Source organism: Protopterus annectens, chromosome 15.part0, assembly GCF_019279795.1.
Source record: "Protopterus annectens isolate FY-2018-M chromosome 15.part0, PAN1.0, whole genome shotgun sequence".
NCBI classification, from domain to species: domain Eukaryota; kingdom Metazoa; phylum Chordata; order Ceratodontiformes; family Protopteridae; genus Protopterus; species Protopterus annectens.
The window spans coordinates 131474056-131489771 of NC_056749.1; the positions used below are offsets into that span (position 1 = coordinate 131474056).

General features: G+C 36.0%; 1 protein-coding gene across 1 annotated transcript in view; it reads left to right on the forward strand.

Annotated features, from left to right (window-relative positions):
- Positions 1 to 15716, forward strand: part of LOC122789801 (X-linked interleukin-1 receptor accessory protein-like 2) — a 1631279-nt gene that overhangs the window by 1338664 nt on the left and 276899 nt on the right. Inside the window, exon 5 of the mRNA XM_044057243.1 lies at positions 9906 to 10049. Coding sequence (XP_043913178.1) covers positions 9906 to 10049 — 144 coding nt within the window. The remainder of the gene's footprint in view (positions 1 to 9905; positions 10050 to 15716) is intronic.

The window sequence follows — 15716 nt, forward strand, 5'->3', positions numbered from 1 at the left end:
TTACGTCTGAACCAATGATGTATACCTGTCAATTCCAAAAGAATTAAAGTAGCTTAACAAGAAAGTTATTTGCAAGGTTACATGGCAGCTTATATTGGAAATAAGCAGAGATATTAAAAAAAGCTCTGTTTCTCATAATTATGCTAAAAAAGTCTTCCAAGCTAAATACAACCTTCTAATTTAGCATGGAACCATACCTCTCAACCTTAGAGCAAGAAATCTGGACAAAGTGAAAAATAAAAGTGTGACACAGGCCCAAAAATAGTTATGCATCACAGACACCATTGAAACAGCTGTAGCTGCAAACATTATACATCACGTATAATATTTCTATCCTATCATTGTCAGTTAAGCATTATATGTCTCATTCAATCCTGCCTTCTTTTGCGACAAAGAAAACCATGCTTTGAAATGACAAATCCATTAAAAATAATAAAACACATTGCATCCACATTCTGCAACTTACTACCTGCAAACAACCACAGAGCTTTCACTGAAACTAGGGCTGCTTATTTCCCCAGAATGACAGCTCTCCCTAATTAAGTCTAATGGTATACAATCTACCAGGATCTGGACTACCTGAAATAAATTAAATTATGGCCTGTAAATTGCAAGCACACTTTGTTTAATTAAATTATATTTCAAAGCCCACTTGCTGTATTTTTTCAGTAACATCCCAATATCCATTTCCAGGTCACTTTACAAGGCATTGGCAGTGGTAGACTTTGCATCCTCCAGATCCCTACAGGACCACACTCATACTTCTAACATTGTCCATTAAATGTAAATATCCATCCACTGTAAATGGCAAGATGCTATGTCTTAAAAAAATCTACTTTTGGCATGCATAGTACCCAAGTATCAGGTTTTGAAACAAAGAAACATATTCTCCACAGTCTGCAAGTCTCTTTCTTTAATAATCATCTGCTGTTGCAGCACTCCCAACACAAACACACACACCAAAACCCCCAACATTTAAAAAAATGACATTGTGCCCACCTGATTTGCCAGTATTGATGAGCCACCAAAGATATGCTTACTGTTGTCCAATCTACCACTGCTTAAAACTCCCCAGTGATAAAATAGTGCTGGGTGCTTTTTTGTTTGTCAAAAAAAAAAAAACTATATGCACACCGATGTTAGAGTTACAGGTCACGGGCGCGAAAATCCACTACTGACCCATTAACCCTAGGCTGCTGTCTCATTCTTACTCCCTGGAACTGCATTACCTTGGATGACTACTTTTACTTCCTAAGCAAAAGACACTAATTGGAAGAGGAGGAGGCAAAAATTCAGACATTCTTCGAAAATCCATACAGTTGAGAGGTATGATTTCATATTCAATACAACACTCTCCCTGTCAAGAAAGCTGCAATTTAATGAAAGTGCACTTTCAATGTACGATATATTTGTGAGCTAACTTGTGTTCAGTAGGTAGACTGATCGTCGTTAGCCTCTTTGTGCATGTGTCTCTCTCTGTCATGCACACATAAACACACACACACACACACACACACACACACACAGTCTTCTTCTACTTTCACACACAAACATTCTGCTTTCACGCATGCAGTCACTCACTCATTCATTCCATACTTACCTATTAACACAGGTTAAGTGCTGCCTCTTTCAAAGGCAGTGGCGACAAATCCATACACGAGTCCCTCTTCAGCAAGAACTCACACACACACTGATTCTTTGGCACGAACACACAGACCCTTCTTTGCCGCAAAAAAAAAAATCAAAACTAGAAGGCTGCTTTGGCGCATCTGTGCACCGATGTTAGAGTTACAGGTCACGGGCATGAAAAACACAACAAAAAAGTGTTTTGGGACATGCGTACATCGATGTTGGAGTTAGAGGTAGAGGGCCACATGGAGGAGCTCTGAGGGCTGCCTGCGGCCCACGGGCCGCAGGTTGGACACATCTAGCTTAGTCCAACACTCTGCTTGTGCTGTGTTGACGAGGTCATAACAAGGCTGAAATATGCATATCCACAGCTAGTGGGGGTTTGGCTTTACTGGCCTTAAATTGTCCATTAAAATGATGAAACAAGTCATGGGCATTCAGAATTGCCAATTAGCTGAAACACCTGATGTTCATAAGGATCATTTGCATATATCCCATGTGCCTCTGATACAAGAGGTTTGGGAGATCACTCAGTGGAAGTTCTAGCTTTGCTGGAGTTTTCATTTTGTTTTTCTTGATTGTTTTTTTAGTGACCTTCTCACTTATTGCTTTAACTTGATAGAAATGGGAAAGGGTTTGAATTTTCCCACTTTCCCGGCACCAGTGCGCAAGAAGAGCGAACACCAGAGAGACCACTCCCAACAGGGGAAAGTGAAGTGACGGAAAATAGTGGACTGATTGTTGCTGGTGACTATAATGTATTTAATTTATCTAATGTGGTTTTAACCCCAGAACAGCTACAAGTTTTGGGGAAAGGACTGACTTTTATACCGAGCAGAGGCTCGAAAGTAAGTGATGTTATTTTAGATTTGCATATGTTTGGGGGCAGTATAGCACTGAGGGAAGTGTATGGTAATAATATGAATGTAGGAACAATGTTAAAACATCCAAGCACGTTTGTACCAATAATACATCCCACAATACAAACTTTTTTAAGGACATGCGAATTTGAAATTAAAAATGATTTTGATAAAAGTTATAGCAAATATGATAACTTGAATGCTTCTGAAAAGGAAGCATTAAATTCTCTGATTGAAGATGAATGTATTATAATTAAGTCAGTGGACCAGGGTGGGGGTGTTGTTGTTTTGAATACTGCAGCATATACCTCAGCACTGAATGATTTACTTAAAGATGCACAAACCTATTTAAATGTTTGTCCTATAATGCTGAGAAATTTAATTTGTAAAGTGAGAGCAAAACTTGAAGAACTTAAGGGACAGGGGTTATTGGAACAAGATTTGTTAGACTTTTTTCATATAGAGCATCCTGTGACACCAATACCTAAAGCGCTTCCAAAAATCCACAAAAATGTACCATCACCCATGAGGCCGATAGTCTCAGATAGGGGGTGGATAACCATATGGGTGGACACTAAACTGAAAATAGTGATGCAGTGTTACACACGAATATTAAAAGACACAAGATACTTTTTGAGTATGTTATCGGAGGTTGTGAAAAATAAAACATTGACCAATGTATTAATGGTTACTCTTGATGTGACCAACCTCTTTACTGTTATTAGTAATAACTATGGCCTAAATGTGATTAGGGAAGTACTAAATATAAAGAAAGTGTTTGATGGGAGAACAAACCAGTTAATTCTGGAAGTTCTACAGCTCATACTTGAAAATAGTGTATTTATGTGTAATGATACATACTATAGCAAAAACAGGGTGTGGATATGGGCACACCCTGTGCAAACTCATATGCCAACCTAGTGTTGGCGTATTGGGAAGAAATTAATGTATGTATTAATGATCAATGGTGGAGTGAATATCAACTGCATTATGTTCGATTTGTGGATGATGTTTATATTTTGTGGCAACATAGTGAGTTTGAACTGACAAGGTTTGTTAAGCATTTGGAAACAACCACTGATTTTTTATGGTTTACAGTAAAAAGTAATTTCAAATCCATAGATTTTTTGGATGTAAGAATAACCAAAGATGTAAGGACTGGTATGTCAACCTCTTTGTATAAGAAAAATTGCTGGAGCAATCATTATCTAGAAGTTTTAAGTATGCACCCTAGACATACTTTTAAAAACATAGTAGTGGGACAGGTTTTACGCACATCGAGATTATGCACAGAAGAAGCCAACTTTGAAAAAGAGCTGGAGAGTTTACAGAACCACATGGTGGGGTTATACAAATAACTTGATGCAAGAAGCTTTAGAACTAGTGAAGAGGATAGAAAGGAAAAGCCTAAACCATGGTTCAAAGCCAGTGAGACACAAAGCCATGAGAACAACACAATGATACAAAAAAGTAATAAATATAGGCTTATGCTACAATATAGCAACAATATCAATGGGGTCTGCGAAATAATTAAACAAAACTGGAAAATCCTGTTAAGTGAGGATAGACTCAAAAATATAGTGGATAAAGAACCAAGCTTTGGTTTTAGATGCAACAATAACTTGAAAGACATGTTGTGTAAAGAACCAGGAATGAGAAATAAAACTAGGTTAACATCAGATAGAACAGGTACTTTTCTTTGTTTGCACTGTAAGACTTGCTTCATGTTTAGTGATAAGAATAGCTTTGTTCACCCCATAAATAAAAATGAATATATATTTAAACTATATGCAGACTGCCACATGGAAAATGTGGTACAGTCAGCGATGTGTCAATCATGCCCCAATTACTATGTAGGGAAACCAACTGTAAACTGAAAATTAGAATACAACATCACTTGTACAGTATTAGACAGAAAGATGAACGTAATGCTGTGTATGTGCATACTTCTAAGAATCCAACAAACACCTTAAATTTATGGTTATACAGGTTACTTCTATGAGTAAGGGGGGGAAGGCATAGTGAATGTCACTGAGTGTAATGAATTACACTGGATTATAGAACTAGCAGCAAATCATCCACCAGGGTTGATACATGTATACCTTTAAGACCAGCCCTTAGGAAAAGGAGGGCAGTGAGATGATTGCTGGTTGTGTTTTTAAATGTATTTAAATAGACTTCATGAATGCTGTTTCACTGTCTGATGAAGAGTTATCCCGGAAGTGCCCACAATTTTATCACCATTTTACTTGTTTTTATGGAATAAAAGTTTGCACAGCCTGTTTGGACTTGACTTTTCTTGGATTTACATTGTTTTTTTTTGGGCAAGCGAGTCCTTAAGCAAAGGAAGAGAGAATTTTTATTCACTGTGATTGTCAAATATTGAAAAATATCTGCTGCAAAAATTATTTTCCCTGTCTTGATGAGTGCACACCATCCTCTCTGAACATATATGTGCCCCAAATTAGACTCAAATGCTCTACACATTTCCATTTTTTAAAATGGGACATTTTTTCTTTCAGGAATTTGCCCAAAAAATCTTTTCATTCACAGTGACCTGACTCTCATTTCTAGATGTAATTTGTGACAAATACATCCTAGCACAAGTACAAGCTATACTATATATAGGGTTGTAAGTTCCCTAACACCATGAAAGAGTCCTTGTGGCTGAGATAATTTGTACTGACGTGTAAAAACAAATCCTTACCTTAAGGCATTCCAAGGCTGTCTCACATCCTCTGTTTTTGCTCCTGACAAGCATAACACGATTTGATGTTCATTATCTTCTCTGCAGATGTATCGGTTCCTCTAATAATTGAATCTGCAATTACACGAATATATTTTCTGACCATATCTGAAGAATCGTCATCTTCTAATTCAGTAATATGTGCTCTCTCAGTTGTTACAAAGGAATGATCTTCATCACCATTAGTCTTATTAATCCCGCTGTTTTCATTGTGTATTACATTTGTAAGCATACAATTCTCGTCCATTTAGCTTTGTACATCCACAGCTTGAGCCATGTTGTCAACGTCTATTTTTCTCCTTTTTTTTCTTACCGTAATGTTCTTCAATCATTCCACATTCAGTAATGATTTCTTCCTTTTCACCAGCCCCTTACCTCTTTTTTTCTACCTTCTCTTTTGGAAACATACTGCCTTTTATCTGTAGACTGAAGGTTTTCTGATAGAAAAGTGTTATCATTCTCTGTATGTTAGGTGTTACATAACAAAGCTTTGTCCTGTTAAGTATGCATTCTCTTTACCTTACAGTCATTTGTCCATTTCTTTTCCTTCCTTGTAATTTGTTGTGAACTTCTTCCCTTCTTTCTTCTATTACTTCCTTCAGAACACTCTGAATCCTGAGATTGCCGAATACTTGTATCCAGAATTCAAAAGTTGTCAGGGGCATCGTCATGCAGGTTGAGTGATCTTTACAGACAATACAAACATCCTTTCCTAAATGTCTTCTATTTGCATCTCACCAGCCCAGTCATTAAAATATGTAACAACAGTTCTCCAAACCATGTGATTAGCTGTTGCTGGGGGAAATGTTTAATTTTGGTGTAGGCTTGCCACCCCTCCGTTTTTTTTCCAGACTATCCGGAAATCAGACTGATTCTCCGGTAGTCCGGAAAACACTGTACAAACTCTGGTATTCTGTTTCAAAAAGGAAACAGACTATCGGAGTTTGTAAATCGACTGATTTACTATGCTTTTTTTACAGAAAAGCATAGTAAATCAGTCAAAAGCAGGCAGCAGGAATGAAAAAGAGGGCGTTCTCACTGAGTGATGTCATCGTGATGTCACAAAATGGGTGGAATGTGGGCGGGAGATGTGTGGGGTGGGCGGGGTTATGGGTGATGCTAGGGGCGTGGCTTTACTCCGGTTTTAGCCACGAAGGAAGGTGGCAACCCTATTTTGGTGATTGTACATACTTGGACAGACTGCTGAAAAGTTATTGGGGGAAATGTTTCATTTATGCGCTTTTGCAAACTTGGACAGACTTCCAAAGGGGTCTTTGGGAGAAATGTTTCATTTTAGTGCTTGTGCATATATGGACAAACTACTGAAGGGGTGGTTGGAGAAGTGTTTCATTTTCATGCTTATGCATATGTGGACAAACTGCTGAAGGCATCTTTGGGGAAAAGTTTCATTTTTGTGTCATTTAGTGTTTGTCCATACATGGACAAACTAGTGACAGGATTGCCATGACATTTAAAAGAAGAAAGCAAGCAATGCAACAGAGCCAAGCATAATTTTATATATATATATATATATATATATATATATATATATATTCTTCTGTATTTTTAAAACAAGGATATAGTAAATCCTTCAAATTAAATTAAACCCCCTGATGAACAGGCTTACCGAAATGTAAGTGTTTTTGCAAGGGGAATAGGCTCCCCTGCACCCCCAATGTTGGGGTGAGCTACTCGCACACACTAAATTTATATTACTAGTGTCTTCTTGTTCGTTGAAAATAGTAACAAATGCATCTGTGTCTGTCACTCATGAAAGCAGGTTCATGTACCTCTCAACCTCTTAGCACAAGAAATCTGGACAAAGTCTAAAGTAGTGGGGTCAAAGGTGCAAATTAGGGATAGGTTTTAAATATTGATAATCTAAAGTTAAAACTTAGAAAGTTGCTAAAATAATAGATTTGTGTTAGTATGCATTTTCTGAAGGAAATGAAATCTGAAACACACAAATGTATGTCATTATTTAATGAGTTCAGTTATCACTGATTTGCCAGAAAACCAAAAATGTTATGAGGTAAAAATCTGGACATTCTGCAAAAATCTGGACAGTTGAGAGGTATGATCAGGGGCCAGGGCTAAGTACTTGGCACATGTTGCTTAATACTCTGTTGTCAGGGTGAACTAAGGAGAAAAATCACTCAAAAATGAGGCCTCACTGCATAATGTTTCCTGTGTTCTTAATAGGCTTTTTGAGGTCTCCATTAGAGTACCTTGAAATAATTATGATTACTGCAGGTTTGCAGAATAACAAATTGTGCTTCCCAAAGTATTATACTGTTTGTCTGAGCCAGAAATTTGTGTAGGGCTTTGGAAACATATCTCCATTCTTTGATGTTTAAGCAGCTAAAGAGTATCATAAAATTGGATAGGTATATGTAATGCAGTATACAAATAGTTCTTGTATTTGATATTTAGGATTATTACTAGGATTTTATAAATGTGTGTTATAATTTAAATTAAGCTACTTTTAGCTCAGACACTTCCTTTACTTATGATTAGCTCAGACCATTCCTTTATTAATGACTAGCATGCAGATTGGATGTATACCTATCTTAGTTTATTTTGTGCAATAACAAGAGTCGTGCATGTGTGTGTGTGTGTGTGTGTGTGTGTGTGTGTGTTTTGTGAGTTCATAGGTTATTACTAGGCTATCTGCCCTTGTGGGCCATTTTAAGCCTAGTCAAATTTCCCATAATCAATCAAACCCTGTGCCTTGGGCATATGAGATAAACACAGTATGACTCATACTGTCAGAATTTAATCCAAGGGACAATTTTTTTCTGTTTTTTCCAATAATTTTTTATTTCTTCTGTTTCTTACGTGCTTACAATTTGCATGTATCTTTATTTATTTATTATTATTATTATTATATTATTAAATATCCAGTGTTCACTGAACTAACCCTGACTGGTAAAACATTGTGTTACAAGGAGATGGGTCTATATTATAACGTTGAAACGTTTTAATATCGAACACCAAATGAGCGACACGTATTCATTGAAATGCATTTAAGCAATTCAGTGAATACTTTACCAGGGCAAAGGTGTAGTTGGCCAACTACACAGTGTTGCCCTTTTCTCTACTGTAGTGCGATTTCGGAGTTGGTATATTTAGTTAGGAGGGGTCATTGAAAGAGCCCCCCCCACATAGTTGTGTGTGTGTGTGTGTGTGTGTGTGTGTGTGTGTGTGTGTGTGTGTGTGTGTGTGTGTGTGTGTGTGTTTGAGCAAAAAATTCTTTCCCAGGGAAGGAATTCACTGTTTTGACCATTCGCGCTTTAGTGTGATCGGTCTTTACGTGTCGACGAAGAGGCATTCGCTTAAACACCTCTTCGGTGTTATACTATAGACCCCAAGGAGATATCAGTATGATGCAAACTTCAGCTACAAATAGTGAGGCAATGTGCACTAAACTTTTTCTGCATTATACAAATATATATAATGATAATGGGTCAGAGTGTATATTTTAGCAGCTTATCCCTTGGGTCATGATTTTTCTGTCTGTGCCACAGCTGCAGTTAGTTTATATTTTTCTGTGTTGCAGTTCATAGCTAAACTCTTAATAGTAAAATTTGTTATGCTGCCGTTGGCATTTGGACTGTACTGGCAAAGAGATGAGGAATGACCTGAATTCTGCTTTATTTTTAATAACTTTGTGATTTCTTGAAATTGCCAAAGCTGTGTTGTGTTTAGTTATGTGTCACATGACAGTTACTTGATTAACTATGAAAATGTGTTACACTTTCAATAAACCTTCCTGTTTGGGCATGCTTTTGACTGTCTTGGTCTTTTATGTCCTTGTGAAATGTTATTAAGGTATTTATTACCACCCCATTCAAAAACTTTTTTTTTTGCTCTGTAGGCAGGGTTGGGGTAAATGAGGGGCTTACCCTGGGTTCTAAGTAGCCTAGCTACTCCTATGAACCAAATAAAATATGTCACATGATGCTTTTTTTTAATTATTTAAGTTGGCTGATTAATTTAATTATGGTTCTGATGAAGTCCCAATAGATTAGAAGGTATGAAAGCGCTTATCCTATTTTGTTCATACATTCTTGTTTATTAAAGAACTTCTATGCTGCTGCCTATGTACAAGTGGACTAGTTCGTTTCATGTGGGCATTGGTTAACTGGGTCAAACACTATGTGAGCGTCTCACATTTTGTTTCTAGATACTCCTCTGTTAATCAGGTTTGTATGAACTCAGAGTAAGGGTATTTAGAGAAAAGGGTTTTGGGCCTGCCCTCTGCAAAAAAAAAAATATATATATATATATTTTTTTATTTGTTTTGTGACCTCAGGTGTATTGCAGTTTAGAGAACATGACCCTGCTCCAAAGAATTTAGATGTTTTGGTTTAGATTAGTCATGACTTCACTAAATGACGTGATTAATCATAGTAAAACCTATATTTCAGCACAATGAGAAACAGCTACTGATTAGCTTATTAATTTGATCTCTAATAGAATTACATTTGATTTATGTTGTCCTTTTGTCATTGTTACTCATAATGTACCTAAAAATGATTTATTGTGGATAAGCCCATGCCGACAGCTAATATCAAATAAATAACTATGCCACTTGTACTACAAAAAAGCTGATTTTCTTTGTTTTAAACATGTTTGCTTAATGGCTTGTTGTACACACTTATTTTTAGATTTGCTGCACAAGGTGGAACTTGCAGGGGGACTTGGAGCTATCTTTCTTCTCCTTATGTTACTTGTTACAATCTACAAATGCTACAATACAGAGATACGGCTTTGCTACAGGCAGCACTTTGGAAGTGATGAGGCTGAAGAAGGTAAGTGGAAGACGTTCCGGCACTGTGCATTAGGGCACTTATTTAACAATATGACTCTCAAACTGGACTCATCAGTGAACAGATCAACACTGTGATAGTATTTACATTTTTATTTTATTTATTTGTGTATCATTTACCTGGATAGTCCAACTGGGATGACTAGCAACCCCCCTTTCATTGAAGGCACAGGGAGAAAAGCTCCACAAAAAATACATGTAGACAAAAGACAGTCATATTGCATTTTACATAGCTGCACATGACATATACATGTAGGCAAAAGATCACTTAGTCCAAACACACAACATTTTTACAGTTCTAGTGGTACAGTAATGACAGAATAAAGAGAATGATTTGAAAGTGTTTCAATATGTAGAGAAAAGGGCCACATATAAATGAATTTAGTACTTAAGCTGTACTGATAATGAGAAACAAATGTGCAGATTTTACCATAATATTCATCATACAGAAAAGTACATGTTTTGAATTTTATAGTAGGTATACATTTCTAAAAAAAAAACTGTTTTATAAGTATGAAAATAAGTGTTAGTTTTTGAGACAAGAAGAGTTTTGATAATTTCCAAGATGGCTGCACACTGATCAACAGCTTCAGTTCAGCTCTCCCAGTGTGAAAAAAGAAAATGAGTAGATAAGGACTAGTAATTTTGACAGTTTTAGCTAAATTAAGTTACTGGATAATAAGTACACTGCCTTGATGCCAGTAATGAAAAACTTAGAAAGGAAAGTCAGTTAGAAAATATGAAGACAAAACACTGACTAGGGCGAACCCTGCACCTGTTCAGCAAAATGTAATTCAAGCTTCAGCTTTGGTACAAGAGATGGCCACCAGTAATGTAGAGTAAACAATAAATCAAATGTGCTCATAGCTACTTAAACTAAATGAAACATTGAAGGACTATATCAACTCAATTAATAAAAGGGTGGAAAATGGAAGAAGCTTTAAACAGCTATTCGTATGAATTGATAAAAATACAAAAGTCAGAGGATGAAATGAAGAAAAGACTGACTGAGTATGATACTGCTCAAGAAGAGCCGTTTCCAAAAATGGCAGAGTTAGAGAACAGAGCATGGAGAGAAAACCTGAGATTTTCTGCTGTACCAGCAAAACTGGAAGGAAAGGAGTGTATTTATTTTATGAAAGCAAGAATAAGCAAATAGACTGGTATTCCATAGCAGGATTTGTAAACTGAAAGGTCATATCATGTGTATGGGCCAAACCAGGCCATTAGAAAGCAGCCAAGACCTGCATTGGTAAATATTTATTAATTAACATTTGTTTACTGAGAAAGTCCATCTTGGAACAAAGCCAATTTTCAGTGGAGGCCGGGGGCAAAACACTCCAGACATATGTCTTTGTACATTGGGAGGAAACCGGAGCACCTGGAGGAAACTCACACAAATGCAAAGAGGATATGCAGACTCCGCACAGAAGGCACCCCAGCCGAGAATCGAACCAGAGAACCTCTTGCTGTGAGGCGACAACATTATACCTGCACCACTGTGTCATCTGATATGGATGGCGACTATGCAGTCATACCAGCAGAAAGTGTTGATCCTGGCAAAATTGAGGCAGAAGGGCAAATTATTAAAAATTGAAGACAGAGTATTTGTCAAAAATGATTAACTGTACATCCAGGCAGAACAGAAGCAAATTTCTCACAGCAATCATGGGAATGCTGAGGCAACTGTGAGATTCAAGCTGCTGTTTCCAGCTGTCTTCAGAATATTTTTTTCCTGGAGGATCAAAGTCATTGCTTGATCCAGAAGTCCAAAAGCTATATATCAAAAAGTGAACCAACTACAAAAGGGTACTCTGCTTCTCATTCTTTAATAATAAAGCCCATAAAGAGACTTTACCATTGAAAAATGATTTCCAGTGTTCAAGGGGAAAATGCTTGAGAGACAAAAAAAAGCACAGACTTGACTAAAAAAATGGTAGGATGTTGGACTTGAACCAAAGTCTGTGGGTCGGAAATGGAGACAAACAGAAAGAAGACCAGCAAAGCTGTCTACAACAGCATAAGTGAATAAATGTGAGACTATAAAGGATCAATCATAGTTGTGAAGTATGGCTTTACAAGAAAAAGTGGCTGAGAAACATAGGATTTTTATTTACTTTGGTAAACACGCCAGGGAACTAAAAGACATACTTCAACATCATGTCATTAATGTATAGAATGATACTAAAAGAGAAAAAAAGAGTAACTGTAAGTAAAACAATTTTTGTTCTTAACGGTATTTGTATAAAACATTGTATGATATAAATTGCATGTTATATAGTAAATCATTTTCAGTGATTGTTATGTTTGATAAAGACAGTAAACAAGTACTTTTTTCCTCTTTACTTTTAAGAAATGTAGGCATTACAATGTAAAAAGAGAAGAAAGGCTAGACAAAAACATGTTCAAGTTAATGTGCTGTAATCTTGGTATGCTGGGATAAGGATGGGATACAAAAGTGTACTGATTATAATATATGTAGAGTTAGCAAATAAACGCTCAGTATGAATTGAGAGGTCTGTATCTCGGGGAAGCTGTACATTCTGCTCTTATGTTTCCATGGAAACAAGTTGACTACAGTTCCAGGCAATAAATCTCGAGTTCTGGACATTGTTTGCTGTGACAAATGTAAAATTAAAAAGTACCAGGGCAATGGCTTAGTAAAAAATAAAGTTTGAAATTATTGGAAGTGAATAAGAGAGATATAAGTTTTCTGATTGCCTTAATACCTCAGTGTATTTACTTGTACAGTGTATACTTTAGTTTTACTTAAAGATAGCCAGTGCACATTTTCTTAAGGCTAAATGTTAATGTTTTCTGAAAGCATAAAAGCTGTTTTTCACTTCTGGGAGGGGAATACCAAGACAAAAACAGTTAGCAATTAGTGTAAATAGGTGCACTGATCTGTAACATCTGCTTTATCATGAATAACCTTAATTTTAGGTTACATAATGCCTGTTGCTGCAACTGTCAATTTGGGGCAATTGTTCCTATCATTAAGGTTAAACTGCATTATTTGAAGTTGTACATAGTTTTATGTGTTTGTTTTAAGTTAGTAAGTTATGGTGGTATTCTGGGGGGTTTGCTAGTTTGTGTTTTTTGGGGTTTTCATTAAAACAAAAAGTGTTGTAAATGTGACATAGGTTCAAATGGAGATGATAAGAAACAATTGTATAAAGGATCAACTTGCCAAACATTAGTGGGTGCATGTAACACAAAAACTGGAACTAGACATTTAAAAAGCAGATATGTAATTAGTGGATATAATAAGTACCTATTATAATGGCTACACTATCCATATTAGTTAGGAGTATGAATGACCTCACATGTGTAGACAAAAAGGTAAGATTTTTGAATTATATTAAGAAATGCAGACTGCAAATAGTAATGCAACAGGAGGCACATTTGGAAAGAAGTGAGCATGTTAATTTTATAATGAAAGAATGTCAGGATGGATAGTCAGCAGAATATTGAGGACAAAGGAAAAGGGGAGTACTTATACTAATTGCTGGAGGAGCACCATTAGTGATAGAAGAGGGGAGGAGGGAAGATAATAATGGTGGATTTGTGTTAAGTAAGGGCCTACTGGTAAGAGAGAGGAGGATTATCAACAATGGACCAGCACTGAGGTTAACCGTCTTCAGAGAATTAAATTAACCAGAGTACACACTGAGGAAAGGTTATTCCTGAAAGCTTTGTGAGTTGTGAATCAATAAAATTCTTGTAGTAGTTATTATACGCTCTGCGTGCCCATATATTTGGAATTTAAGGAATGGTTAGTGGAAATTTTTTGAGAGTTATTAGGGAAGATAGAAATTTCTTCAAAGTTATAGCTAGTGAGTGGGATAAAATGAAAGTGGAGTTTAAAGATAGAAATAAAAGAAAAAGAGATATGGTTATGAAATAACAAGAATTATTTACAGGTGCTGACAAAGGTTAAAGTATTGCAGAATAAGTATAATTTCACAGAATAAGGGGAGTTGTAACTGCAAGTACTAAAGAGAAAATATGCCATATCTGAGTAATACGCATGAGTTTAGAAAGCTTGCTGTTAAGCAACCATTTTTTTGATAATAACTCCAGAGCACAAACTTTAAGCACCACAACTTAGGCAACAGAAAGTAAAAAGGGTTGTTGCCAAACTTTGGGAGCCTATAACAAGTAAAATAACCAAAGATCCAATAGATGTATTGGAGATATTTTGGAAATTTTATGAAAAATTGTATAAAGAAGAGAAATGTGGAAATCAAAAAGGAGCTCAAATGAAAATATTTATGGAAGAATTAAATACACCAAGGTGAAAGGTAGATGAAGCTTAACAGTTAACAGTTAAGATAGTAGAAGATGAGATGATGAGATAAAAATGGTGACATATAATCAATTTGCAGAAAAGTCTCCAGGAATAGATGGTATTAGTATGGATGTTTGGAAGTTAGGAGGAAAGAAAGTGATAAAGATCTGGAATCTTTTGTCTAACAGTATTTTAAAAGGAGGGGAAACTCCAACATCCTGGAAGAAAGATGTGATGACTATAATATCTATAGATGGTAAAGAGCCATCAGACCCAGCATCATTTAGGCCCATTTCAATTTTAAACCATGATTATAAAGTGGTGATGTCCATAATAGCTAAAAGCATAACAAAGGTGTTGCCAAAATTGATAGATATGGATCGGTGTGGTTTTGTGGAGGGGAAGCCAACATTAATAGAACAGAGATGATCCAGAGGGAAGCAGAATATAAGAAAATTCCATTATTTTTTCTTGATACAGAGAAAGCATTCCACCAAGTCAGCTGAGATTAAATATGATTAGGACAATGGAAGTATTTGCATTCCTTGATGCAATAATAAGGTTGATTAGGAGGATATGTGAAGGATCACAGGTGAAAATTAAAGTGGGCAGGTTCCTCTATGATAAGTCGTGTCTGAACATAGGAACTAGGCAGAGGTGTCCTCTTTCCCCTTTGTTATTTGTGTTATATTTAGAGCCATTGGCAAAGAAAATAAGGGACTCAGAAATGCAAGGATATAATTGGTATGGGAATCAAGAAAAATTTACTTTATCTGCAGACAATATTATTTTTACCTGACAAAAACCAGAAAAAGAAATCTCAGTGTTGTGGAACATTTTGAGACTGTTTCAAGTCTTTTTGGGATATAAAAGTTATTAAAACAAAATAAAAGGTATAGCTGTAAATTGTGAACCCTGACTTGAATTGCTTCAGCAATACCCATATTTATGGGGACAGGATAAAAGGAAGTATTTAGAATTAAAAAGGATTCTTTTATGGCAGCTAAGGATATGTATGAAGTTGCAAAACAAAAGACAATATAAAAACTGAGAAAAATCCAAATGTAAAACAAAATGACCAAAACGGAATAACACACTAGCTAAAGATAAAAAACTTGTTTTATTACCAAACAAATAAAAAAGTTGGTCGTTTTGTTTTACATTTGGATTTTGCTTTTCCAATGGCATATTTATCCCAGTCTGTGCATATTTCTTCAGTATAAAAAGTGAGAAATTGAAAACTCTTGATTTTGGCTAGGAATAGCAAAATACAAGCAGTGAAATGTTTTTAGTCCCTTTAGGTTTATATTCAGGCCAGGCATACTTTTTATCAACCAAAAAGAAGTTGTGGGCAGTAGT